The sequence below is a fragment of the Lycium ferocissimum genome, unplaced genomic scaffold (assembly GCF_029784015.1).
Source record: "Lycium ferocissimum isolate CSIRO_LF1 unplaced genomic scaffold, AGI_CSIRO_Lferr_CH_V1 ctg285, whole genome shotgun sequence".
In the NCBI taxonomy this organism is placed as follows: Eukaryota; Viridiplantae; Streptophyta; class Magnoliopsida; order Solanales; family Solanaceae; genus Lycium; species Lycium ferocissimum.
In genome coordinates this window covers 507,834-535,664 of record NW_026724299.1, presented here as the reverse complement: position 1 = coordinate 535,664, position 27,831 = coordinate 507,834, and the positions used below count along the sequence as shown (strand labels likewise).

General features: G+C 31.3%; 1 protein-coding gene across 1 annotated transcript; it reads right to left on the bottom strand.

Annotated features, from left to right (window-relative positions):
- Window positions 1-10,898: 10,898 nt before the first annotated feature.
- LOC132043762 (ACT domain-containing protein ACR8-like) lies at window positions 10,899-14,439 on the bottom strand. Its single transcript, XM_059434232.1, has 7 exons — window positions 14,058-14,439; window positions 13,227-13,272; window positions 13,014-13,128; window positions 12,745-12,812; window positions 12,077-12,640; window positions 11,876-11,980; window positions 10,899-11,732 (listed from the first exon to the last, which is right to left on the bottom strand). The coding sequence occupies exons 1-7, from the start codon at window positions 14,117-14,119 to the stop codon at window positions 11,364-11,366; spliced, it is 1,329 nt and encodes a 442-aa protein (XP_059290215.1). The 5' UTR covers window positions 14,120-14,439; the 3' UTR covers window positions 10,899-11,363.
- Window positions 14,440-27,831: the final 13,392 nt, after the last annotated feature.

Sequence of the window (27,831 nt, the reverse complement as noted above, 5' to 3'; positions counted from 1 at the left end):
ATCATCTAGTATTCGAAGTTTACTATCCACTAATAATGTAAGGGGAAGTTAACAGTAGAGCCAGAATTATTGCTAAGGAGATTCAAAATATAAAAAAGTGAACACATTAAGAAATCAAGAGAATTCAACATATACTATATATACATAAAAATAATTTTCATATTATATATAGTGTTTTTCTAACAAAGGGGATGAACCCAGGGGCGGACCCACATAGTCCTATGTGAGTGCTCGAGCACCCATTACTTGCAACGCGGAATCCATAAATTTACATAGAAAACTGATAAAACCATTACAAATATATAAGGAAGCACCCACAACAACAAATGGGGGGCGGGTGCTTTGGTCGGAAGCACAATTGTTTAGTCCTTTTGAGTTTTGAGGTAACTTTTCCTCCCCTTTTGTTTTCTCTTATGAGTTACATTTCAAGACTGTTTTATATATATAAAAGATGTTTATTATTTTTTATAGATAAATCAAATTATATAATTTATGCTCAATTTAATATTAATTTTGTACTTAATAGTTGTTTTGCAAACAAAATTGGTGTAACCAATGATGATATTCTTTATTACTTTTCAAAATAGGAAAACATCGAGAATAAATGTATATTGAATGACATCTTCTTCTTTTTCTGATAAAACTGACAGTAATATTTATTATACATATAGTAAAATATTTTTAATATTAGCTTAAAAAATATATTTGCTCTTATACTTGCTAGTAGTAGTGATTGTGCGCTATCAGTTGGATAAAAGCTTTAAATTTGATAGTTCATTTTTAATTTAAAAAAAAATTAGTAATTGTTTTACTTATATATATCTATACTTTGTGACGAAAATGTAGGATTTAGTTAAATCCGTTGATTATATGCGACAATACGCCATGTGCTCTAAATATAGTGAGCACCCATTACTTTAGAATCCTGGATCCGCCGCTGGATGAACCCATTATGCATCTACCCCCACCCCCACGCCCCTCCTCAAAGCGCTCTCTGCTAAAAATTTCTTCATTTCTAGGTGTTGAACTAAAAATTTGATTAAGAGTAAAGAAATCGCATCCATTCCACCAAATCCCTGAATGGTAACTGCTAACAAAACACTGCTAGCAAAAGACGATAGCTCAACTTTTTATTTAGTGACAATATAAACAATTTTCTTGTGCAACAAAATTACTTCGAAGTTAATTACTACTATAAATAAATTGTTTTATAGTGTATGGATGAGTAGCTTGAAAGAAAAGCAGGTAGCTTATTGGAACCGATAAATTAAAGCAAAATTCAAATTTCAACATTATTGTGCTCGTGATAATTAAAACATTATTTTATTGATGATAACTAGAACAAACAAATGTCATTGGATTATGGATATGGATAAGTTTAGTATATCATACCAATAAATAATTATTAGTGATAAAAGTCAAAGATGATGTTTTCTTGGCTAGGAACTGGGTGGTCTCTCGTTGCTATATTTACGGGAGCGCTAATTCATTCTTGATGGTTTAGCCAATTTAGCGTTTAGTCAAGAGTCTCGCTTTGAATAAGATTCATGTCGCCTTCTAGATTTCTTCGTGTCGTTGCGGCGGTCAGGAGATGTTATTGGAGTCTAATTCCCTCACATAGTTTCGGACTAGTTTCTTGTTGTTTTAGTTATCTTTCAAAAAAAAAAAAAAAATATATATATATATATATATATATATATATATCTTTTTCTTAGACATAAAATCGATCAAAACTAGGAATTCTTTTGCCCTTGAATACTACTATTCATAATATTCTAGTTGAAGAATGTTTCCAAGTGCAAAGGGTATATCTAGCTAAAAAAAAATTGTTTAAGTTTTGCACAAACGTGATTCATTTTTGTCTGCCACTAGATTCCACTCTGAGCTAATTGTAAATGAATTTGCTAAATATTCCTTCTAACGTAAGAATAAGAATTAAGTAGTGGAATAACTTTATTATATCAATCTTGAACTTAAAAAGAAAAAGAAAAGATGCAACTATTTGTACCAAATTCAATCATCCACGTAAGGAGTATTATCACCCAATTAAAGGGAGATACATAACTTAAAACAAAAGTAAGATAATTGTCACATTTATCATTGTGACTTATCTTTGAGAATACTAATCAATTAATTCAGTAATTAAAACCTTAAGAAACTTATATTTCGGCAGGTCATTGTTAATTTTGAAATCTTTTTGTACCCTACAGAATATAACTTTCAATTTCCAGAATAGCAGTAATACGTAGTGTGATAATTAAATTATCCACCTTCTTTTGTCGCAATATACCGCCCATTTTCTTGGAGACCGTACATGAAAATATTATAAGTCAATTTTAAGTTGATAAATATGAACCAGATCTCTCCCTCTAAAGTAATTGTATATATAAAAAAAAAAGTTTGCTATCTTCGTGAAAAAATGCGATTCTTTTTGCTAATTATCAATAAGGAATTTCTTCATTCTCATACTTTGTATACTCAAGTTACTCCTATTACTTTAATTTTTAGTCCAATTAGCGAGAATCAATCGAGAAGATTCAAATCGGACATTTAATTTTGATCTATGCAAAGGTCCATTGTCACAAAAATATATACTGTGCATGCAGGCATACCTTGTGATAGAATATATATGCCACATATTTTTAATTAAGAGTCTATAATATTTTGATTACAATGTATTATGAGAACATTTAAACATATTTTTACTTGATGCGAAAAGAATAACAAGTGCCACATGAGAGAATATCACAGGCAACACAACTTTGGTGCAACAAGCAACGAATATTAATTGGCAAAATACATCAAAACACCCCTAAACTATACTCAAAATGTCGATATCACACCTAAACTATACGAGCGACCTATTACACACCTTAACATCTTAAAAGTGAATTTAATTCCCCCCGCAAGGTATTATACCACTTTCATCGTGTGGTGTTCCACGCGCAGCATCAAAATAAAATAAATTTTATTATTTTCTAATTTGCAGCTTTTTCCTTTTCTTCTATACTCATTACAAAACCCACCACCCACACCACCAATTTCACCACAACCATATCCGCCACCACCAAATTTGCCACCACCCATTTCACCACCACCATATCCATCACCACAATCAATTTCACCACCACCATATCCATCACCATCGTCAAACCAACCATCAAACCCACCACCATAAAATAAAAAAATTAACCACAAATTTCACCCTCCCCCCCCCCCTCCCAACCTGCTCCTCTTCCCGCCACCCCCAACCCCACCCCCTTCTCCTCCACCTTCCCACCACCCCCCAAAGCACTTAATTGTTGCCCATTTGAGATATGCCCATTTGAACAATTTGAACTTCTTCACCGAAGTAATTTCTTCATGCCCATTTGAAGATCAATTATGCCCATTTGAAGGGTAGTTTGTGCAATGTCTTCATTGCAACTAATTTCTTCATTGTTTAAATTTCCCATTTGATGCAAATTTCTTCAATATTTCCCATTTTATTTTATAGGTAGATTAGATGCAAATTTGGTGACCTATGAAGAAGATCGAAAAAATGAAAGTTCATTATATCTCATTGGAAACAATGGTGGTTATGCAATAAGAAAGGGAGTAGGGATGAAGAAGAAAGGGAGGGTGGGGGAGGAGGGGGTTGGGGGGGGGGTTACAAAAATATTTATTTTAATAAAAAATGGAATAAAAAAAATATTTTTTTATAAAAAACGCGTCACTTATTAATTATTTTTTAATTTTGTGCCACGTCTTCACTTTTAAGATGTTAAGGTGTGTAATAGGTCGCTCGTATAGTTTAGGTGTGATATCGACATTTTGGGTATAGTTTAGGGGTGTTTTGATGTATTTTGCCAATATTAATTTGAAAAGTACCTTTAACACTATGTAATTCGAGAAAAATATGCAGCATCAATTGTGTACTAATTTGAGCAGTGAAAAAGAAAAATTAGATCCAAACTTAAGCATATAAAATATCCAATTAGCAAGCACTACGAGATATAACAATTTGAACTTTGAAGTAAGATGAATATCAATTACGTAATACTTATCAACTAATCATTGGTAAAAATAAAAAAATAAATGCGAGAATCATGATTCATGAGCATTAATCTCAATTTGTTTAGATTTGCCCTATCTACTATAAAGTCTATAACGATGTAAAAATATTTACAAAGTTTGATCCGGCTCTAATACCCACCTTTCACTGAGGCAGAACAAAATTGAAGGTTATAGTTCTAAAATCTTTTAAGTAATCTATATAATCTATATATGTTCAATCCATCTTTAAAACAAATATAGAGTTTGAACCAAAACTATTAAATTTGACCGAACTCATAGCCAACACTTTACTTCCACCCTGACCTTTCGTTGTAGTTAGAATGAAAATTTAAAGTTGATTTTCTAATGACTTGATTATGTAAGTTATTTTTTGTTTTGAACTTTTTTCACCTGAAAATTATATTTTATATATAAAGTCAATAAATTTATTTTACGTGTATATAATATAAATGAATTCGCTCTTGGTGAAAATCATGTCTTGGCCACCAATGGTGTTTCTCAACAATATAATTGGACAATAAGTTAATAAAGGAAATTTCCTTGGCAATGCACCAATCGTGGTACTTTGGCTTTGGAAACTACCATATTTTTAAATAAAGACAAAGGAAATATAAAAAGTAATAAAGGAAATTTCCTTGAATAATGTACCTCCTCCCCTTAGCTTGGGAAAGTACCATGTACAATAGTTAAACAAAACAAATTCTTAGTAATAAAAGAAATTGCCGAGGAATAGTATAACTTTTGGAAGTAGTTGCTTAAGTCTATTTTAACACCATAATAATAATTAACGAAATTAATTAATAGCACAACATTGTACAATTTATTTTGCGAAAATGAGCTGTGTTATCCGATGCAAAGTCTGCTTATTTTTAACAGAAAACAAGTTTTAATAACTGCATAAGTCGACAACTTATATTAAATTATCAACTCTTTGGCCCTCAATATTTCAATTTACTTAATTTTCCGAAACAGTTCAACTGTACGCCAAGAAGTTCATTAGCCATGCCTTAGTGAAATAACATAATAATAGTACTTTATGGTACTTCTCAATAATTATCATGAACCATGCCTTGTTGTGTGTCTGATAATGGTTGGTCAGTATTAATGGATCATAACGCACATTAATTAATAGTACCAAAGTTGAAGGAAATTTGGTTGAACTTTTTGCTCAATATTATTTTATTATTTGACAAAACAACGGCGAAGTCTATGATTAAAAAAGTGTGTTACAAACATCTCAGAATTAAACTTGGAACTTCATTTTCGTCTCAAACCGAAACTCAATTATTTGCTAAACATTTATGTTATTCTTTTCTGATTTCCTATGAGAGAACAGCCAAAAGGGTACTGATGAACAAATTAAGGCATATTTTAGAAGTGAAGAAAATGATAGAACTTATAATTTGAGTCAAAGTCAGCATAATTCCTTAAATAACGTTGTCTCGTACCTCTTAATCTTATTTGGAACTATCATCATATCAACTTGATATGAGCTATATGTGTGCTAACAAAATTTCAATTGTCAGCTGAAAAAAATGCTATCCGTGTGTGATAGACATTATACTCTTAATAGTGCATGTAAGGCTTTTTTATGAAAAGTGAAAACCATAAAATATAACTTTAACACGGGAAAAAAATTCACGTCTTGTTAGGTATTTGGTTCTATTTAGCCCAACAACCATATCCGTGCCTGCACAAATACAATTGTTAAATGCTTGGCAAAAAAAACAAAAAAATAAGAACAGTATCAGTCTAGAGGAATCTTTGGGTTCATACGAAGGATAAAAGGAAATTTTATTAATGAGTGGAAGACAACGGTATCAGTCTGGAGGAAAACTCTTTATTTATTGTAATATTTTGGTCAAAGCTAAGGTTCACAATGTCAAATTTAGTCTTCATCATGAAATGTCAAAAATTAAAACTTTATAGCTGTCGTCCATGTGGGTGCATGTGCAAGAAAGAAACGACTTTAGAGAAAATGACAGATTAACAAGAAGATTAATTAGTTCAGTCAGTTGTTTCCTATTTTGTATACAAACTGCAAACTCTTTAATCTTTGAACTGCCTTTTCTAAAACTGCAACATACTACGTACATCACCACCTGTTTTCTTTACCAATATTGTGGTCTGCCTTTGATTTTCTTGAAGTAAAACTAAAAATCTAACAAAAAATAACAAGTCATTATTTCGGGCTCGTTGACAACAAATAACAAGCTATTCGGATAATAGTGTAACATTCCGACCCTCGAGCAAATCATAATACAAGATTTTGAACGTGTATTACATGTAGAAATGGATCTAAGATTTGAAAGATTTTGAATTCCTACATAAACTTTCAAGTTAGTAAAGAGTAATAAAGAAGTTCACACTAAAACATTTATAAATATTTAGTGAAATTTTTAATACATATATAAAGTTTGAAGAAAAGCTTGTGGGTTCAAGTGAACCCATACGCCATAGGTTAAGCTCCACATCTGATTACATGCGACCATGCATGTTGAAATAGTGCGAGTGAAATGAGATCTCTTGCCTTCTTACAATAATGAGTATTTGAAGCTTAGTCAAAAACAAAGAAAATGAATAATGCAAGAGAATAATTAACTAGGAAAATATGACGCCCCAGACAGAGGACGGGTTAAGCAGGATTGACAGGCTTTTAGGTTGGTAAGCTTCTGAAAATATTATAAGGTGCACATGACACCTTAAGCGAATCTCACATTGGAATGAGAAAGGAAAGTGAAAAACTTTAACAGAAGTTACATGGTACACACACGTTTGAGATTCAAGGTGATGTAAAATGGAAGATAAGTGCCTGCAAGCCTAAGCCCAAATTGTGCTATATGTGATATGGACTTGGATTGTGACAAAAAGTTTGTAATTTTAATTTTAAAGGTGGAGGAAGAGCACAGTAATGTGCATATAATATTCTCGTTGATGAATATTTACAAGTGCAAAGGGTATTTTTCTAGATTTTCTTGTTAAAGTTTGCCAAACGTGACTCTTTTTTGTCTATCACGAGATTCCATTCATTGTTGTCATGCTAATATATTCTGTTAAGACTTTGGTTACAGATGCCATGTACGGTAAGAATAAGAATTAAGAAAGTTTTATATTCTGATTCAAGAAAATCCGTTCAGTGGAATCACTTTTTTTCAATCTTTTTACTAAAACAAGAAAATAAAAAAGTAGCAAAAAAGTTTAATATGTTATGTAAAATAGCAAAGGAAAATCTTTCCACGTAACGACTACTACATATCCACTCAAAAGACGCTAAGAGATTAACTTAACATTAAAGAAAAGCGTCACATTGTTATTAATTTAATTAAGTCAATAAGACACTTAGAGATATTATCTTTCGGCAAATAAATCATTTTAAAATATTGCTAGTGGCGATTATTTTATGGAATTGAACTTTCGATTTCAAGAATTCGAATTGTGATGAAATCAATAATTAAGAACCGCATTTTCCACTATAAAAGAAATTGTAAACAGGAAAAGTAGTAAAAATCCGCTTGAAGATTCTTTGTTGTTTTTGATATTCCTAATGAGGATTTCTTTATTCTTATGCTTTGCTATAATCATGTATCTATATTTTTATTCTAATTGCAAGAATCAATCTAGAAAATTGACATCGAAAATTCATGCATGCTTTGATTGATGCAAAGATCAATATTTTTCCATAATGAGACTAATCACAGTGTTAATATCTTAACTCTACCATATTTGATAGGTCAGATATTGAAATTTGATCACTAATTGCTTCCAAGAAATTCACATGCATGTTGAGAGAAAAGAAAAATATGCCAAGAGAAATTCTTTAAGAACTCCTAAAACTACAAGTGGTCGATGAGTTGTCAATTTAATATTATTCCTGATTTTCCTCCCAAATTTTACGAGGTTTGCTTTCCTTTTTCGATCTCTCTCTCCCGCCAAATTTTATGACTTGGCAATTTAAGATTGTTCTTGATTTTAAGGGGTATAGAACTTAAACTCGGTAAAAATATAGATGGAGCGAAAAAATTATATTATGGGTTTTGGATTATTTTTTTGCTTACTATTCTGAATATATTATTTAGACATATCAAATGAATTTTTTAATAAATACAAGAGTTTGAAATTTAAAAAAGAGTTGGTTTCTTGACCGAACCCGTAGCTAAAGAGGTGGCTCCGTTGCTAGACGTCTAGCACTTAACCATAGTTAATTAAGGAGTATATATTTTCACCTAATTAAATTACTTAACTATATTAAATTAACACAATTATAACTACCGATGGGGATAAGTGTTAAACTCTTTGTATATTAGCTTAGATTGTTGTTTTCTTATATAGTTTGGTAATCTCATGTAACAAGCCAATAACTTTTGAACTCCTTTTAGACCCGATTTCCAGGTTCTTTTTTGGTTTCCATCTTTCTCACCCTTTCAAAGAAATACGGATTTAACGCATACAATGTATTTTAATCTTTTGTAACAGGTTATCAGTTATCACTCTTAGTTTTTAGGTTATTAATTTCAGTTATTATGAATTATCACCTATAGTCATTTGTTAGGTAATTTAACAGTAAAAAGGCTCTTCTATACTGTCAAGTTAAACTCATTTCTTTTCTTTTATTTTTTTAAAGGAAAAAGGAAAGAACTAGAAAAGGATTACGAATCTTAAGAAAACCTAGAGACAAAGCAAAAGACAACAAACGTAACTTTAGGAACGAGCTCTAGAAAACCCCTTTTTCTGTGCTAAACATATGAAAAGCAGAGCCAATCAGAAAAATAAGCTAAGCAAAGGCATTCTTATTCTTATTTACTCCATTAACTAATTAATCTTTTTTGTTCATCTTATCGATGTTTTGACTTTGGCCTTTTTTCACTTTCACTGCATGCAGCATGCATGTGACCGGATTCCGATCTCCTCAACACCACGCCTTCCTCTGTAGTTATGGTCATGAATGCATCCCCCAATGCACATCTTTTTTCTCTTCATAGAATTTGAAATCTTATGCACTATTAGTATCAAAGTTAATTAAGTTAACATACAATATAATAACATCTAATATTTCATAGTAAATTTGATATGTCAAACAGGAAGAACAATACTAAATTGAACTGCTTGTTATAACCGACAAAATGTAGTATTAAAAGAATAGCTCGATACACGAAACATCTGTATACACACATAGTCAGGGAAAGTGTGGCAAGCACCATGTGACTGATTTTACAACTCAAACTTATGAGTTGTGACTATAGATCATAAGAAGAAGAAGACAATTTTTACTTTCACTCTGTCCGCTTCACTTCAATTGGTAAAATTCTCTTGATAGTGCAAATTTATTTTACGTACACTAATAATGTACTTAAAAATATTAGTTGATTTGTTTCAAACAACTATGCTAGCTTCGATTATACAGTTTGTATTATGTATGAATTTGCCAAGTGATACGCAATACAACAAGAAAAAGGAAACGAGGAAAATTGTCCATAGTGGTGGCGTTTGCTATATCGTCTGTAATAACGAGAAAAAGAAAAGACAAATAAGCCGTCTCGAGACCAAATTTTGCCAAACACTTTGCAAATTGTTACTATTTGGGTAATTCTATTTTGAGGATCCAATTTTAAATTATATTTTTGGAGTTTGGCCTGTCCAAGCTAATAATTTAATCAGTTTTAGCTCTCTTATTTGCCCCTCCAGAGACAATAAGACAAAAACTACGCTCAAACGAACATTCAGAATAGAGATATAGAATATGAAAGCAACTCGCCGAACGAAATTCAGTAGCCCCCTCATTGGGAAAAGGAAATATAAGTAAATTACTTAAAAGAGCAACTAACATAATTCAAAATCTCACAAATGTATTCCCAAATGGAGCCTGATTTTTTATTATTTTAACCATAGTATTTATATGTCAATTTATGGGTTCATTAAAATTTAATTAATCATTTCGTGGCTGGATATTAGTGATATCCAAATATGTTCTTTAAGGCAAAACGACAATCTAAATCATATCATATTTAGATTATACTCTAATTTAAGTTTTTTCTTTTGATGTTCTCAGCTGGTGGTCAGTACTTGTTAGTCCCGGTGCCAATTAAAAGAGAAAGTATTTCCTACCAGGATTGTTTCTATTTTTAGGCTCTAACTCAAACCTATAATTACATATAGAAAAATCACATCCATCTCACCAGAACCTTGATTATTAACATAAATATTTCACAATTTGACAATAGTTGCAAAAGGGTGGACTTTCACGATTGTGCTTTTTATGGTTTATGGATGGAAATTTGAATCAAAGCATGGAGTATATATTAGTATGGCTATAATCACGTTAAGGTTTAGCTCTTTCTTTTGGGTCTCTTTCCCAACTGCAACAAACTGTCAACAACTTTGAATTTTCAACGAAAAATACAACTTCCAGAATCTGGTCGATAGTTTTCTTTTATTATAGGTGTTCTTTATTCAAATGTCGGTCTTACTTTTCTCCTTTTTTTTTTTTTTTTTTTTTTTTTTTTTTTTGGTGGCTGAACTGAAGAACTTTTAAATAAAGCAGTAAAAGGAAATACTAACAAGTTTTTACAAAATTGGGGATTGATCTTTGCGGTTCATTGACCGTGTAAATAAAGTTTTAAGAATCGGTAATGTTTTAGTTACGTTGCCCAACTTTTTACATTACTAGCCTCTCTGATTTCTTATGCTACCAATATTTTAAAAATTATTTCTTCGGCCGAAATTTCAAATGTCTTCACCAGAGGCAACAGCGTGGCAACACGGATTGCAAAAAAACCAAAGTCATGGTTTCGTGTTTAACAAAACAAAGCACACAGTCAATCAATTTGAGAAAAAGAAAACAGCAATTTGTAGGACCAGAAATTAACCCAAATACTCTAATTAATAAAAATATTTACAAAGACTAGATTCTTGTTGCTGTCCCAAATGGACAACACCAAGAAAGAGGGCATCTTAAGTATAAACAAACTAAGTCAAACATTAAGAGCTACTAAAACATTATAATAATAATACTAATAATAACGACTATGTACAAATGTGTACAGTTCTAAAACCAATTCCTATGTCTACACCCCTTGCCAGCCTGCCTTTGCCTCTCTCTACTCTTCCACCAAACAAATTTAAAGTTCGAATTTTTATAATTCTTGAAAATGGTGGGTATGGGACCCCCGCCATATATGTGTCTATCCATTCAGCCAACTAAGCTTCAACCATAACAACTACCATCACCAAATCCCTTTTCAGTTTCAATAATCTTTAAGCTAATGTATGTACACATGACCAAATCTGTTTGATAATTTGTGTGCTCAAATTCAAGAAAATGACTTGATCAACCCCAAATTGTAGAGATTCTTCCTTACAATGCTACCAAGTGAGAGTAACATTGCCCCACCTACACCACCTGTGGGCTCATCCCTTTCTTCTGCCTTTTGATGATAGATTAATGGCAATTCCTTCACTTTCAAGTCACTCAATCCAATTTTCTGCCTAACAGCCTCAATAATCTTTGAATCAGCTGGATTTCCAATAGCATCTGTTACATAGAACACATTCAGAGCTGTATTTTCACTTGTTGTAGATATCTCAGCCCTTGTCACATTTAGACCATTTTCACGAAAAGTTCGCGTTACATCAGCTAATAGTCCTTGCTTGTCTCCTGTGCATAACTCCAGCCTCACTCCCTATAATACGAAAATTAAAAGTATTTCCAGTTAGAAGAAATGTAGCAGACAAAACCTACTGATTATGTATATTAAATGTATTTTTGTGTATATACTATGTATATTTTGTGTTTACAACATGTATATTATGAAAATTTATATACCTCAGAAGCTCGTCGTTCTATTGCAGCTTGTAGACATAGAATCACTCGCTGTTTTTCTGCTTCCGAACTAATTGGGCTTCCATCCGTATGCCTAATGAAGAATTCCTGAGACAAGATTATAATACAAGTTTAGCAAATCTGTACATTCCTTAAACATGAATAAAAGAATACTATGTAAAAAGTAGGTGAAGGAATATATACCAAGCATGCTCTGTCCCCTGCTGTATTAAGTGTGGCATGGAACACAACATATTGCATGTCCGTCATGGTGCAAACGATGTCAAACAGAAGCTTAGGTCGATCCTTGCAGTGAATGTTTATCACAGAATAACCCTTCTCCAAGCAATTCAATACCGATACAATAGGGTTATCGTTAGTCCTAATAATCGGCTTCCTTTCATAATCGCGATCAGTAAACATCATCTGGTGAAGTCTTCTTTCTGTGTGTGTCACAGCCATAGACACCGATGTTTTTGCACTACGAATATCATTATCACCCTTAAGCACGTTCCTTAAACGGGCTTCAATCGTGTCAATCTTCTCAGAGTCCTCAATCGGAGACCCTGAATCCAGTTCCTTAACATAAATTAGGGACGCAATTCGACCATTGTGGGTCCACACTTTAGCTTCAACTATATTGCACTGTAATTCCGAGAGTACTGCAAAAACCTCCGATAATAGGCCAATTCGATCCGTCCCAGTTAATTCTAGTGCTGTTAACCCATCAAAGCACTGTGTACTTGCATAATGAATTGTCCCTAATGACTGTTCAACAACCAAAAAATGAAATTCAAAATTAGTCCAAATTAGTAAATTAAAAAAGTCAAATGCAATTATTTTAAATTTAAACATTTAAGAACATTAAGTACCTGTTCAATGTAACTGATGACACTCTCGTCAGTTAATTTGTTTCCATCCAAATCAGTAACGTGAAACACTGTACATTAAAACGAATTGATAACGGCAAAAATTAGTACAACTATTCAAAGGACAAAAAAATTAAGCAAAGCAGCTAACGTACGCCTGATATTTATTCCTATTCCAAAAGAACAAATGATCTGCTTAATAATGAAGTGCGCACTTTAGCAAAAGGCGAACTTTAGCAAAAATAAAAGGGGTTTCCATAAATTGCGCTCACCGTCCATAAACCACCGACCGTCCGATGAGATGTAAGCTTTTTTGATTGAAAGGTTCAGATCTGTTAGAACTTGAACTGCTTCCAAAAGAATTCCATGTTTTCTCGCACTATCAACCTATTTAAAAAATAACCAATTTAAATAATTAAAGGACACCCACAAAATGGACTAATTAAATTTACTTGGTCAAAAATTTGAAAATCGCAGTGACTTACCATAACGCGAGTGGAATTTGAACAACCAGCATTGTCGATCATGACCCTGTAAAAAAAAAACAGTGACAGAGACTATTCAGAAAAAAGTACACTAAGGAATTATTTTTTAAAATTTGAAATTTAAAAAAAAAATGGAGAAAAGTTTGATGGGTCATAAGGAAAAGTCAAATTTAGAAGTGAAAACTACTGGAATAAGAGGAAGAGTCAGAGTAACGTGTAAAGGAAGAAAAATCAAATTAAATTAAGTTAAGGTTACATAATCATCTCACACATATGTACTGATGAGTGATGATTCTGCTCAAATTTTAATTAGATGAAAAATCTTCCAACTAACGTTAATATTAAGAAAAATCTTCTTCAAAAATTCAGAAAAGAAAAACAGAGAGACTTTTTTCCTGAAGATGTTGGTACTAAGAAAATAAAACGCTAAAACAGAAAGAAAAAGAAAAAAAAAAAAACAAGAAAATAAGTAATCAACTGTAATTTTTTCATCAAAGCCATGGAACTTCAAGTTCAAACAATTTGTGGGAAAAGTAAGTAGGCGTTTGGGCATAGAACCCAAATATTTTTCAATTTATTTGAAATTTTAGTTGAAAACAAACTAGTGTTTGGTTGCAAAAACAAAAATATTTGGTTATTTGAATGCATTAAAAGTGAAAAAAAGTGAAGGAAAAAAAAGTAAACAGGGTTGGATTTAGGTGTTTTTCAAATTCTAAATACAACTTCGAGTAGTATTTAAAATTTTCATGGCCAAACGGGTCGTAAAAACCATGAAAAAACTTGAAGAACACAAATTAAATTAAAGAAAAAAGATGATAAAAGGGAACTAACCTTGGAGTAGTCATTCGAAAAACAAGCTTTTCATATTCATCCAAATATGAATGCCACGCCATATTTCCCCTTTCTTGAAATTAAAACGCACTACAAAAATCACAGTAACAGAGTTGAAGGAAGATGGAGGGGGGTAAGTTTATTAAACCCCCTTTTGTTATAAATCTCTGATTAATTACTAATTCTTAACCACTAACAACCCAAAAACAACTCCAAAAGTCTCGTTCAAGTCTTGAACAAGTCTTGTTGTTGCGTGTATTTCTATGATCTTTGTCTCTCTACAAATACAAAAAATCCACTTTCTCTCTCTAAGCGTTTCTGGTGGGTATTTTTACTCTCTCTCTCTCTCTCTCTCTCTACAAGCACCGCAAAGCACGCTTGTGCTACTTTCCCTCTCACTATCCTCCGTATTTATATCAAAAAATAAAAGTTTCTAATTAATCACTTAAAATTTTTACGTTTTTACATTTTTGCCCCTTTAAGTAAAGGGCGGGTCGTGTGGCGTGGCTTCTTTCACATGCCGGATCTATTACCTGCCCGGACGGACCTAATTTCTTATTGCCCAATTTTTTTTTATTTTGTTAGATTGTGCTAGAAATATTATGAATTAATTTAACATCCATGAGGGGGGAAACAAAAATAAATAAAATTTTCATGTATGCCAGACTTTTAATATATTGATAACTATTAACTAAAATGTTTTTGAAGTAAAATTGTTAAAATGGACAGGTCACTTCAATTGTTTAACAACCCTTTGTTCAATTTTATTTGATATATATTTTCCATATTAGTTTGGCAGAAAAGGTGATATCTTTTTATATTTTAAAGTAGTTATATTTTTATTAATGTTATATGTAATCTGATTATTTATAGTCATACAAATATTTATGACATTTTAAAAATATATCATGACGTATACACTTTCGTTATTTCTTTTTTCGTACTATGTTGAATTGATTGTCATTATGTCAAGGGTTTACCGGAAACAACTTTACCTTCCAAAGTAGAGGTAAGGTCTGCATATACTTTTTCCTCCCATATACTATACCCTACCAGACCCCACTTTATGAAATTCCATCAATATGTTGTTATTGTAAATTTTAAAATATCTTCAATCAGATAATACTACATAAATTGGAATGGAGGAGTAATAATACCAGTTTTAAGAATGTAGGATCTGTGTTTATGATATTGTAAACAAATATGGAATGAATATAAAATCCCATCATGATATAACTAAATAGACTCACCATTTAAATGCTTAAATGTGAAATTGTTTATGTCTTGTGGTACATTTCAATTAACTGCCATAAAAAAAAAGTGTTAATAGAGGCAAATAATACAATATTACCTAATTTATCCTCATTGTGGTAATTTTCCTGTGGTATATAATCTTTTTTCCCTTTCCGTCACAATATATGTTTAAAACAAAGAAAAATAGAACTAACAAATTTGCATTTTCCAGTTGAAGCTTTTTTCCATTTTTATCAACCGTAAAAGGGTTCCAAAGAAATATTCCAGCAACCTCTAACTGTAATGTGATGAGTTAAGTTAAATATTTTCATAATTGTACTCTCAAAATTAATTCTATCTTACTTTAACATAAATTCCCAAAAAAAAAAAAAAAAAAAAAAAAATTATCAGTGACGTTTCAATCTAGAAAGACTTGATTTGGGTGGTTCGAATGTCCAGCTCTGACGCCACGTAGACACCTAACAAAAGGGGGACTTTGCGTGTTTTCCACTCAATATAGTCCTCGTAGTGTTTAGATCCACGGTGATGTGTCAATCCACGTGGCACAGTATTTTGTTTTTAAAATTTGTAGGAAGAATGATTTGGGAAATTGGGGGCGATAATTAAGATGGCTTGTGTATTAAGTTGAAATCTGCCGACCAATATTATGATGTTCACACGTGACAAGACCCCGCTCTCTTTTGCCATTTCCTTTGTCATTGTTTTCGGCCGGTCTGTTATTTTTTTTTAATTTTATATCTTTTTCCAATTTGTAACTTTTATTATTGTCTTTCCTTATATATATCGAAACAAAACATATATCACGAGTTTGAATCTTAATAATTGATCATTGTATTTCTGGAAATACTTTTTTTGTTTATGCGTAAAGACTATTCCACTATACTTATATATATATCGATTATTGAATAACAACATTATTAGATGTTTGAATCTTGATAATAGACTATCGCGATTAATTATATTTATGCTACTTATTTATAAACTATGTGAGGGGGGAAGTGTTTGCAATTCAATAGAGTACAACTTATTTTTGTTTCTCGGATAATGTACTTAATTCTATCGAGCGGGAATGATTTGTAATCACAAGTTATTTATGATGGTTAATCATTATTGACGGACTGAGCAGTTTGAAAGTTTATCGTGTATATAAGGAAGCAAACAATACAACAAATGGCTTAGCAGAGCATGGCGTGAACCTTGCTTCATCAGAAAATGTTTGTCATTCAATAGAGTACAACCTATTTTTGTTTCTCACATAATGTACTTAATCTAAAAAGCGGAAATGATTGTACTCACATGTTATTTTTCACTGTAAATTAATATTGGTGGATTGAGCAATGTAAAAGTTTAGCATATGTAAAAGAAAACAAACAATATAATAGATATCTTGGCAGAGCAAGGCGTGAACCTTGGTTCTTCGGAAAATGTTTGTCATTCGGCAGAGTACAACCTATTTTTGTTTCTCAAATAATGTATTTAATTCTAAAAAGCAGGAATGATATGTACTCACACATTATTATTTTTTATTGTGAATCATTGTTAGCGACTGAGCAATGCGAAAGTTTAGCATGTATATAAGGAAGCAAACAATATAGCAAATGCCTCAGTAGAGCATGGTGTGAACCTTGCTTCTTTTGAAGGATGATAAATGTGGCATTCACCATATTATTTGCACCCGCACCCCATGTTTTATTGCTTTGAATAATTATCATTCATGAACTTTAACAACATAAATATTCCTAGTTTGTAATAAACTTTCGTATCTTCTCTCATTTGATTATAATATAAGTATCCGCATTAGCAAAAAAAAAAAAAAAGGCTAGTTTGATATTGTCTTTTATCATGTTTATTGACCTACATGGAAGATTATGTGGTCGTTAGATACTCGTCGAGTTTCATGAGCTTATTTGATGTATTTTTTATGTGAAGTTATTGCTAATTTATGTCGTTTTATATCTAGGTGAAGATAAGTCTAACTTGAGAGTTAAATGGATGAAACCAAAAAAACACAAGTAAAAATCGGAAGAAAAAGCAGTGCATAATGACGGACCTAGAGAGGCCATCACACAGCCCAAAGCGCAAGCAAGGCAGTGACTAATTTTTTTCCCGATTTCGTTGTGCGATCGTGCGTGTTTGGTGCACGTTCGGGGCTTCAGTCATGCAACAGCGGCTCGTTGGGAAACATTAAATTAAGGTCAACTTATATATGTTTGTAACTTAAGTTGTTTGCAATTCAACAGAGTACAACTTATTTTTGTTTATCGGATAATGTACTTAATTCTAAAGAGCAAGAATGAATTGTACTCACGTGTTATTCCTGATGGTAAATTATTATTGGCGGACTAAGTTGTGTGAAAGTTTATCGTGTGTATAAGGAAGAAAACAATATAACAGATACCTTAGTAGAGCATGGTGTGAAGCTTAAAAATATTTGTAATTCAACAAAGTACAATCTATTTTTGTTTCTCGGATAATGTACTTAATTCTAAAGAGCGGGAATGGCATGTACTCACGCGTTATTTCTTATGGTAAATCATTGCTGGCGTACTAAACATTGTGAAAGTTTATCATGTGTATAAGGAAGCAAACAATACAACATATATCTTAGCAGATCATGGCTTGAACCTTGCTTATTCAGAAGGATGATAATCATGGCATCCACTATATTATTTGAAAATGTTTGTAATTTAGCAGAGTACAACCTGTTTTTGTTTCTCATATAATACACTTAATTCTAAAGAGTCGTAACGATATATACTCACTCGGTATTTCTGGTGCTAAATCATTACTAGCAGACTGAGCAGTGTGAAAGTTTAACATGTGTATAAGGGAGCAAACAATACAACAAATACCTTAGCAAAGCATGATGTGAACCTTACTTCTTTAGAAGGATGATAATCGTAGCATTCACTACATCATTTGCAAACGTTTGTAATTCAGCAGAGTACATTATGTTTTTATTTCTCATATAATGTACTTAATTCCAAAGATTAGGAATGATTTGTACTCCCGTGTTGTTTCTGATTGTAATCATTGAAGGCGGACTGACCGGTGTGAAAGTTTATCATGTGTATAAGGGAGCAAACAATAACAGACACATTAACAGAGCATGTGACCTGCTTCTTCGGAAGGATGATAATCGTGGCATCCACCTATATTATTTGCTCACACTCTATATGTTCATCTGCTTTTAATAAACATCGTTCATGAACTTTAACATCATAAATATTCTTAGTTTGTAATAACTTTCGTGTTTCCGCTCTCATTTGATTTTAATATAGGGAAAAGGGTCAAATATACCCCTCTACTTTATTTTATCAGTTAAATATACCTTCCGTTAGTGAAAGTTAATAAAAATACCCCTGCCGTCTTCAAGTACTGGCTCCACCAAGATTTGGAGTTGGATTTAAAGATTAAATTTGAGGTGAGTTTTGGGATTTTACTATTTGGGTGTGGTCTTGCTTTTTTCTTTTTTTCTCTATGGAAGAAGATGAAGCTAGAGCTTGATAATGATGATAGGCGGGTTGGGCGGGGCAGGTCAATAAAAAAATTGGGTAAATTTTTTTAAATTGGGTAATTTGAGAGGATTTGGGGATTTCCATCCAAATAGGGGCATAAGTGTGAAGTTTGAAGACGACATTAACTTTCACTAACGAAGGTTATATTAACTAATAAAACAAAATAGAGGGGTATATTTGACCCTTTTTCCTTTAATATAAGTATCCGCATTACAAAAAAGGCTATTTTTCCTATTGCCTTTTGTCATGTTTAGTGACCTACATGGAAGATTATGTTGGTCTTTAAAATATGTAATAAAAAAAAAATCGCTCTTTTTAAAATATCAAAATTTTAATTTCTCTTCCTCATTGGATGCTTGTCGAGACACACAATATTGTTAACCTTATGTGCTAGGAAGATTTTTGACTGAATGCTTAAGGAAATCATGATTTCTAAAATATAATACAATTCTAAATGATTTTAGATGATTTGATTTGTTTTTTATGGACAAAGAAGCCAACAATGTATTCTCAAGGGAACAAAAGGAAATTTATTAATTAATGTGATTTTTTATATTGCTGGTCTTTTAGAAATTGCTATCCTCAAATTCTATTGATTTTCCAAAATATGGATTACGGTGTATTTCTTGGAATATCTTATCGCAATTGAGAAGATATCTATTTTCTAAATAAATTCATTGTTTAAAATCCATCTAAGAATATACAAATGAGATTTCATACCTTTGAATTATTTTGTAATCAACTGGTTCACAAAAAGTTTAATTTGCTTTCTAATTCTGCACTAATCCTACATGCAAACTCATTTTTCATAGGTTTCCATTCTAAATTTGAATTGTTAACTAGTTTGAGACTTAATTACTTGTCGCTAGATTTGGTGTAAACTTGTATCTGATAATTGGTTACAAATTTAAAAGGATTGCACAATAGTGATTCTTTCAATAAGTGACTAATTTAAAAAATGTCAATTTATTAGATAATTTTATAGAGATTCCTTCTTTTTAGAGGTTACAAAAGGTTACCTCCATTATAGTAAAAGAATCAAGTTTTAATTCTAGTTCGTCTTTGTGGATTTTATTTAAATTTATTAAAAATGTAACATGCGTAACAATCTAAAATCCATAGCTTCTATGTATAGGGATGGATGCATATGTAGGCAGTGCGTGTTCTCATACTATATATTTTTAATACCAAAGGAAATTAGGGAAATTTCATAAAATTCTTGTTAAATTAAGATGGTACTAATTAATTAGTCATGCTTAACCAATAATAAACATACCGAAAGTAAGTCTATATATATATAATTAGGCATATATAAGTCTATATATATATATAATTAGGCATATACAAGATACATCCAACAAGAAATTAAAAAGACGGTTATAATTATTACTTATATATCATCAATTTTAAATCTGCCAATGGATGTCTCTAAGGTTTAATTAGCTCACGACTAAAGTATCAACATTAACGGAAAGGAACCAAATTAGTAAGAAGGACAATCATTTCAAAAGAGAATTTCACTATTCTTCTATTTTAGGCTGTTTTTGATATGAAGAAGAAAAACATTTCCAAAGAAATATTTTAAATATTTCATATTTGATCGGATCAATAGAAAAATAAGATCCTTAAAATTAAGGAAATGACTTTCGTAGTGGATTAAGGAAAACAAGTCTCGTATACCCCCACCCCCACCCCCACCCCCACCCACCCTTAAATGCTCCATCCCTTGCCCCGTCCTCACCTTGCCCTCCAACACCTACACCCCGGCCTCCAAAACCCTCGCACAATAGTTATAGATCTCGCTAGATTATGTAAGCGCTCGTCTCTTCTCCTTACACTAAATCGCAATCAACTTGATACACTTTGTTGGACTAATGAGTTTATTGTTTTTGGTCATATTATATATAAATGTTGTTAGTAAAATACTTTTTGTTTACTTATCAAATAGTAAAAAATCAGCTTACTCGTTTTTGAAAAATATATTTTTGAAGGAAAAACTTCGGCGGAAAACATTTTCCTTCGAACCAAACATATCATCTTCATTTACCAAGAAATGACATAGCTTCTAGCATTGTGTTTTTGCCCTCCTCCTAGCTAAATGTTAGGTATATAAAATGCTATGAGGACCCCAACAATAGAGTAGTTTAAAAAATTGTACTAGCTTAATTAAGTACTATTGTAACCTACTTATATGTAAGGCCATAATGCTTGACACGACACACGTTCGAAAGCTTTCATGCAAAGCTGCATTAATTAGCTTATAATTCAAGACACAAAAATAAAAAGAATAATGTGAGTAAGATCTAAGTGGAGAATAATAAGGTCATCTTAAGTTAAAAGTGATACACATGACTAGTCAGTCATATTAGCTTAACCAATAAAGTACGCAGTACAAATAGGTCCATATAATATTAAAAGCATAACATTAATTATTTTTTCGGCTTTTATATCTGTAGTATACTCACTAGTATCAACGAATGTACTTTTGTTATTTAACAAATTTTTCTTCCATGACTAGCTTAATTCATTAAAAAAAAAAAATGTCCTTAAGGAAAATGCATATACCAATATATAAGTGACTAATTTTATGAACTTAAAAAATATATTTTCAACTATTTGAAGTCTTATAAATATGGGTCCCTTGATTCAACCAACATAGAAACATTTTATTCTCAATCTTTAATTCTAAAAATTATCAAGAGGAAAATTACTCTCATGCCCCAACCTCCACATTCTACATCCACATTACTTAATGATCAGGGTGGTGCTACAATATTAACTACGTACGGTCCAAGGTAAGCCACAATATTAGGTACGATTCAGACTAATTCATTAGCTTTCGCTTCGACCGTATTAGAAAATTTATTACATATGTACATATATTAATTGCAAACCCAGTTTGCTGTGAATGTTGCATAATATATATTTTACGAGTCACGATAAATGAACTTTGGTATATAACGTGTGCCCCACCGTTCCACGTTCTAGTAATAAACTTAGATTTTACATTGTCTCCAAGACACCCAAATAATACCTAACTAGGAAAAATGCAGTGACAGAATTAAAGACTGAAACAGCTCCTATTTACTTCTTTCCGTTGTCTAGTTGAAATAGTACTAAGTCTGAATTCACTTCACTGCCTAAAATCACGTGATATGAAGGCGTTTTGGTCATCATGGCCACTGGCCACCGAGAAATTTCCATGTCCCTCGAGATATCCATATCTTCCTTATATAAATATTTTTAATAGCATTGTTAAATAATTAATAGATTCAAAATTTAGATGGTGTGAGTTGACGGAGCCAGGGGAGAATGCACCTAATTTAAAATTTTGACGTAAAACATAAATTTATTTATAAAAATTTACTAAAGTTAAAGTAAATAATAAGTCTAAACTAATAATTTAAAATATAATTGATTCAATGCTAAAAAAAATTAAAAATTAAACCCATAAAGCTTGCGAACTCATTGTTGAATCTTTATTTAAAAACAATTGAAATGGAAATTGCCAGCTGTTTATAGATCTGTAGGATTATTCAATTGGACATGGCATACAACATCACGAGCATTACTTGACATATGTTCGTGGAAGGACACTCTTTACTCAAGCTGCAAGAATGTATAATTATAGTAATTCTTTTTCTCAGTCATGTATTGTAGCACGATCTCTCTAAAATTAAATAATTACTATTGAAAATTCTAAAGTCCAAGTAGTTGGTGGGATACGTTAAATAATTCTAATGGATATGCATGCTAGCATAAACTATAGAGTCCTTTATCTAAATACACGTTCGTTCATGACCAACTGGATATAGTTTGACTACTACTGAGTATATATATGTAGGAATTATTATAAACACTTCTAGTTAGATATAATTACAAGTTGAAATTGTTGAAAGTGAGAAGTATAAGAGATCAGATTAGGAAAAGACGCAACATGCTACGTAACGTTAATCTATATTATATGACCAGTGTTTTAAAAGGCGGTTCGGGACTACGCCGGGGGGGGCGGCAAAACGTCTCGGGGGCTAATGCGCGAGAACTTGGCTTCGTGAGGCTTACGCCTTAAGTATCCGACCGTACGCCCTAAACACGCCTAACGCTCAGGGCTCGCCTAACCGTTATTACACAAATTATATTTTAAATTCCTTAATTAAAATCATTCACCCTCATAATTGTTTTACAAAGTAATGATACTTAATAGTTTTTCATCTATAGAAATAAGAAGATTGGGTGTAACTCAAATAACAAGTCGTAGTATTGGATATTTACTATTTTAGAACGTCGTGAGGGTGAACATCACTTAATATTTCTTTTAAAAATACATAGCGGAATTGTACATTTTCACTTGTCATTGGTCTTCAGCCCTGTGTATCAGAATTATCATATAATTTTATTTTTTGTTCATGAAGAAGTTACGTTTTAATTGTAATATTGATAAATTTTATTGATTATTTGCTTATAGGGAGTATGATAGTAATAGTGTTTTAAGAAACTGTGATTTTTTTAGTGTTTTAAAGTTAAGATGTTAAAGTTGATTTGCATTTCATAATAGCTTTTATTTAATTATATTGTTTATACTTGTGAAATTATGTTATATATAATTACAAGTTGTAAGTGGCGTCTAATGGATTACTTTGATTAGTTTTTTGTGAGGATCAGGCACATATATACTAGTTTTTTGGCGTATATATATATAATATGTCCTTGACGTCTTAAGGGGCTCCAATACTAACAGTAAAATTAAATTTCTGATTACTTTTTATTTTTTTCCCGCTCTTTGTGACGTTAAGTTATTGAAGGAGTAGTTCGACATTTTCTGAGAAACTCCTAAAAACTAAATTATAATATAAAAGTATTTGAAAGTTAAAGAAGAATTTCTTTTTATTCTCAAATAAATTCATGATATAAGAGTTCTTCTCCTTTTTATTTCATTGAATGCTTTTCAGAATATAGTGCCCAATAATCTAATTGAACTTTATCATCTGTTGGATTAATTTCAATCATTTTTTTGAATTAAATCAATGTTCACTAACCAACTATTATAAAAAGATATTTGAGTGTTCAAGAAATGCTAGCATGATTTTCAACCTCAAATGAATAAAGAAACTATGATTTATTAATAGTGAGTAAGTGACGTTATGTTATATGATGGGAAAAGAAATTATGCATTACAAAGCAACTGTCTATTGACGGAACTAATCATTTGTTTGCAAATGTTTTTCTTTTTTATTTTGCTTTATCTTACTGGGTATTTCAATATTTATTGTTGAAATTCAACATCAAATAGGCCGGTCCATTTTTTCAACAAAAAATTCCAAGAAGAAAGAACAAACACGACGGTCGATTTGCTCAAATTAATAAACAACACAAAATTATATTCATTGATTTTATTAGCTATCCTAAAGGCACTACTTTAAATAGCAAGGTCATCATATTAGAATTCAACAAATTATTCATAATAATGTTAAATTCTAAAATCTCTAAAGGGTGCCGCAAACAATATTGTAGGTGGAATCTATATATAGTTTTTGAGCTTAAAATAGAAGAATAAGATCTATAAATAGACTTGTGAAATATCTATGTTAGTGATATCCATCTCAGAAGAGGGAATCTTAAGAAATAAGTATGCACAATGTCTAACGTGTCTTAGTAGATTTATTATGGCATAGTGCAATATGTTTCTTTATCTCATTTTATTTAAGGAAAAAAAAAGTGTTCCTTCCATCTCATTTTATGTGAAGGTATTAATATATATTTTTTTTTCAAATAATTTGAATTACTAACTATGTGGACTTATAGTACTTTTGAATGATTAAAATAAAATTTATATATTCAAAAACTATGCAAAAAATATATAAATTATTAGTTTTTTTTCTTGAATAGTTGCACTCCTACGTGGATAATTATATTTTATAAGATTATTTTTTGTTGACAAAAGCGTATAAATAAAATAAATGCAAGCAACGCATATTTATTTACCGCGTAGAAAATTAGTGACTAAACATCAGAGTGCATTCAACACAAATGCATGTGAGAAAAAAATATTTCCCCCCTTTTTTTCTTGAAGTCTTAGTGGATATTAATTTGTAAACTTTACATCAGTAATAATATTATAACTCTGGTCCCAAGAAAGTTAGGATCAACTAAATTTAAATAATTTTTTTTTGGGGGGGGGGGGTATTAGGGTCTTACAAAATATCTCAAAAGTGTTTTTTTTCTTATTTACCAAATTATATGATGGCAATTAAAGTAATATTAAACTAAATTAGGGGCAACATAAAAGAGGAATGAAATAAAATCATAAAGAGGAACACATGTCACTTCTACAAGAAACTCAAGGAAATTACAAAAATGACCATGTGAGGATTACAAAAAATCCTCATTCTTGCTCATATATATATATATATATATATATATATATATATATATATATATATATATATATATATATATATATATATATATAAATAAATGAAATATATATATATATATATATATGAAATACTAAAAATTAAATACTTACGACTTACCCCGTTTTTTTTTAGCCTGCGCTTATATATAAAACGTCATAGCTTACGCCCCGCTTTTAAAAAAAAAAAAAAGTATGTGACTATGCCAAAAATATTGTTTCTAGTTTGAGAGACTGAAATAATTATACTAAAACTTATTAGCATAAAATAAAGAAAATTAAAACCATTCTAATTAGACCTCCAACTGATCTCGTGCGTTCCCTCTGGCTAGCCACCACCAAAAAATGTTAAAATTGAGAAGTAAATTAATTTAGGATGAAAGAAGTTAAACAAAGGAGCAAGAGTAACACTACCGGGATGGCACCCATGCATCTACCATTAATCAGACCGACATCTCGAATTTTAAGTCTTGAAAATGGAAAAGTTCTAAGAGGGATTTTTAACGGGGTCTTATAATATTATACTAATAATATGAATTAGTTGGATTTTGAAACCAGATTAATTATAAGAATGAGAGAAAAGAAGATTGAGTAAGACTCTTAATAGTCATTAGCATATCAAAATTGCATTCGAGTTGTTGCATTTGCAATCAATAATTCCCAACATTTGTACAAAAAGATAATAACAACTCCATAACATCCCATTCATTTCAGTCAAATCTTGTGGGTTTGAGTAAATAAAAGAGTATCTAACAAAAACTATCATATCTTATCCATTGAGTTAACTTTAAGTGATGGAAAAATATTTAACTTTAAGTGATGGAAAAATATCATAAATTTGCAAACATTTTCCCAATTTTGCTCTTAATGGAGAGAAAAATAGAAAACACAATTGTTTGAAAAAATATAAAAAATAAGTGATGTGTCCCAAATACATCCTAACGTGGGTCCTACTTGTTCCGACAATCACGTGCATGCCCCTACAGAAAACACGTTACCTAATTGGCCGTTGTCGCTGCCATTTACTCGGACGTGCCACGTCCTTAACACCGTTAATAATTTAATTCCCTAAGTGGTCGTTTGCTGCATGGCCAAAATTATCCCGGGATTATAATCTCGGGACTAATTTATCTCATATCTTGAAATTTTTATCATAAATTATGCGGATGGTATAAAATAGTCCTGAGATAAGTGGTATAAGAAGGTATATCACGAACATATCGCTGGGATGAATTTTATACTATGTTTGGAACTTATCCTGGGATTATTTTATACCATCTCCTCCTAGATGGTATAAAATAATCCCAAGATATGGGATAAATTAGTCCCGGGATTATAATCCTGCGATAATTTTGGCCATGCACCAAATGACCACTTAATGGCCAACAAAAAATCAAAAATTGTATCTCTCTCTTTTATCTGTTCCCTTCTTTATTTTTAACAAAATCTTTTTTCTTTTCGTCTTGTATACCTTTTTTCTTCCAAATAAATAACAAGAAATATCGTTCTCAAATGAATAAAGCAAGATCCTAATATATTTAACGGGTTTAGTTTAAGAGGTCCAAGTATGATGGATATTTTTTGAAAACTTACCTAATTACCTAATCAGAGAACGGAAATTTACCTAATTTGAGATTTATAAATAATTGATTAGATTAAGTAAAGTTAAAAGAAAAAGAGAATGCTCAAAGAGTTGGCGATAGTAGCGGAGACGGGATTTCCTCCAAATGGAATTAAAATTTATTGTGTAATTTTTGATAAGTAGGGCTCGAATGAACTTCCTTCCGCGTATCTAGCTCTATCCCTATCTTGCAGAATACATAAATTGCTTTTACTTTAACTCACATTGTAGTTACATGGTCACTTTTTTTTTTTTTAAATCATTATTCAGAGTCATTTTAGAGATATTTGTTTCATGTACTTCATTTGTTTAATTTTACATATGAGGACATTTAATTTGTCACGAATTTCAGAAAGATAGACACATTTTTTATAAATAGCTAAATAACGCATGGAATTTATGATCTTAAAAGTATAATAATACTTACATAATCATATATAAAAAAGTATATCAATAAACATGAAATGAAAATTTTATAATTCGAGACTTTTAAAATATAATAAATAACTCATTTTTGAAATAAAATGAAAAAATTTAAGTACAAGTTAGTATGAGTAGAATAACCTACTTAAACAGTCCCGATCACAAGATTATAGGTATTCAAATTATAGTTTGAATTTTATTTGTCAATTGCGGCTGTTTCTTGGACTAAAAATTCTTTTAATTTATGCCGTTGGATTATAGCTATGTCGAATGATGATGTTGCCACCTCAATAAGCAGTTTCACTTTGAATCCATCGACATAGGTGGACAACAATTAGTAACGGCGCGGCAACGGCAGTTACAAAGACAATTGCGGCAGTTGACTATTCTTTAGAGTATTTATTATGCCCAAGTAATGGCGGGAAATAGGTGGCACAATGTTCCCGCCAAATCGGACGGTGGGGGCAACCAAAGAGGACATCATAGAAAGATTTGACGTGGATATCACGTTTTAGACGGCAAAAAAGATCGAATTTTATGAGAGGG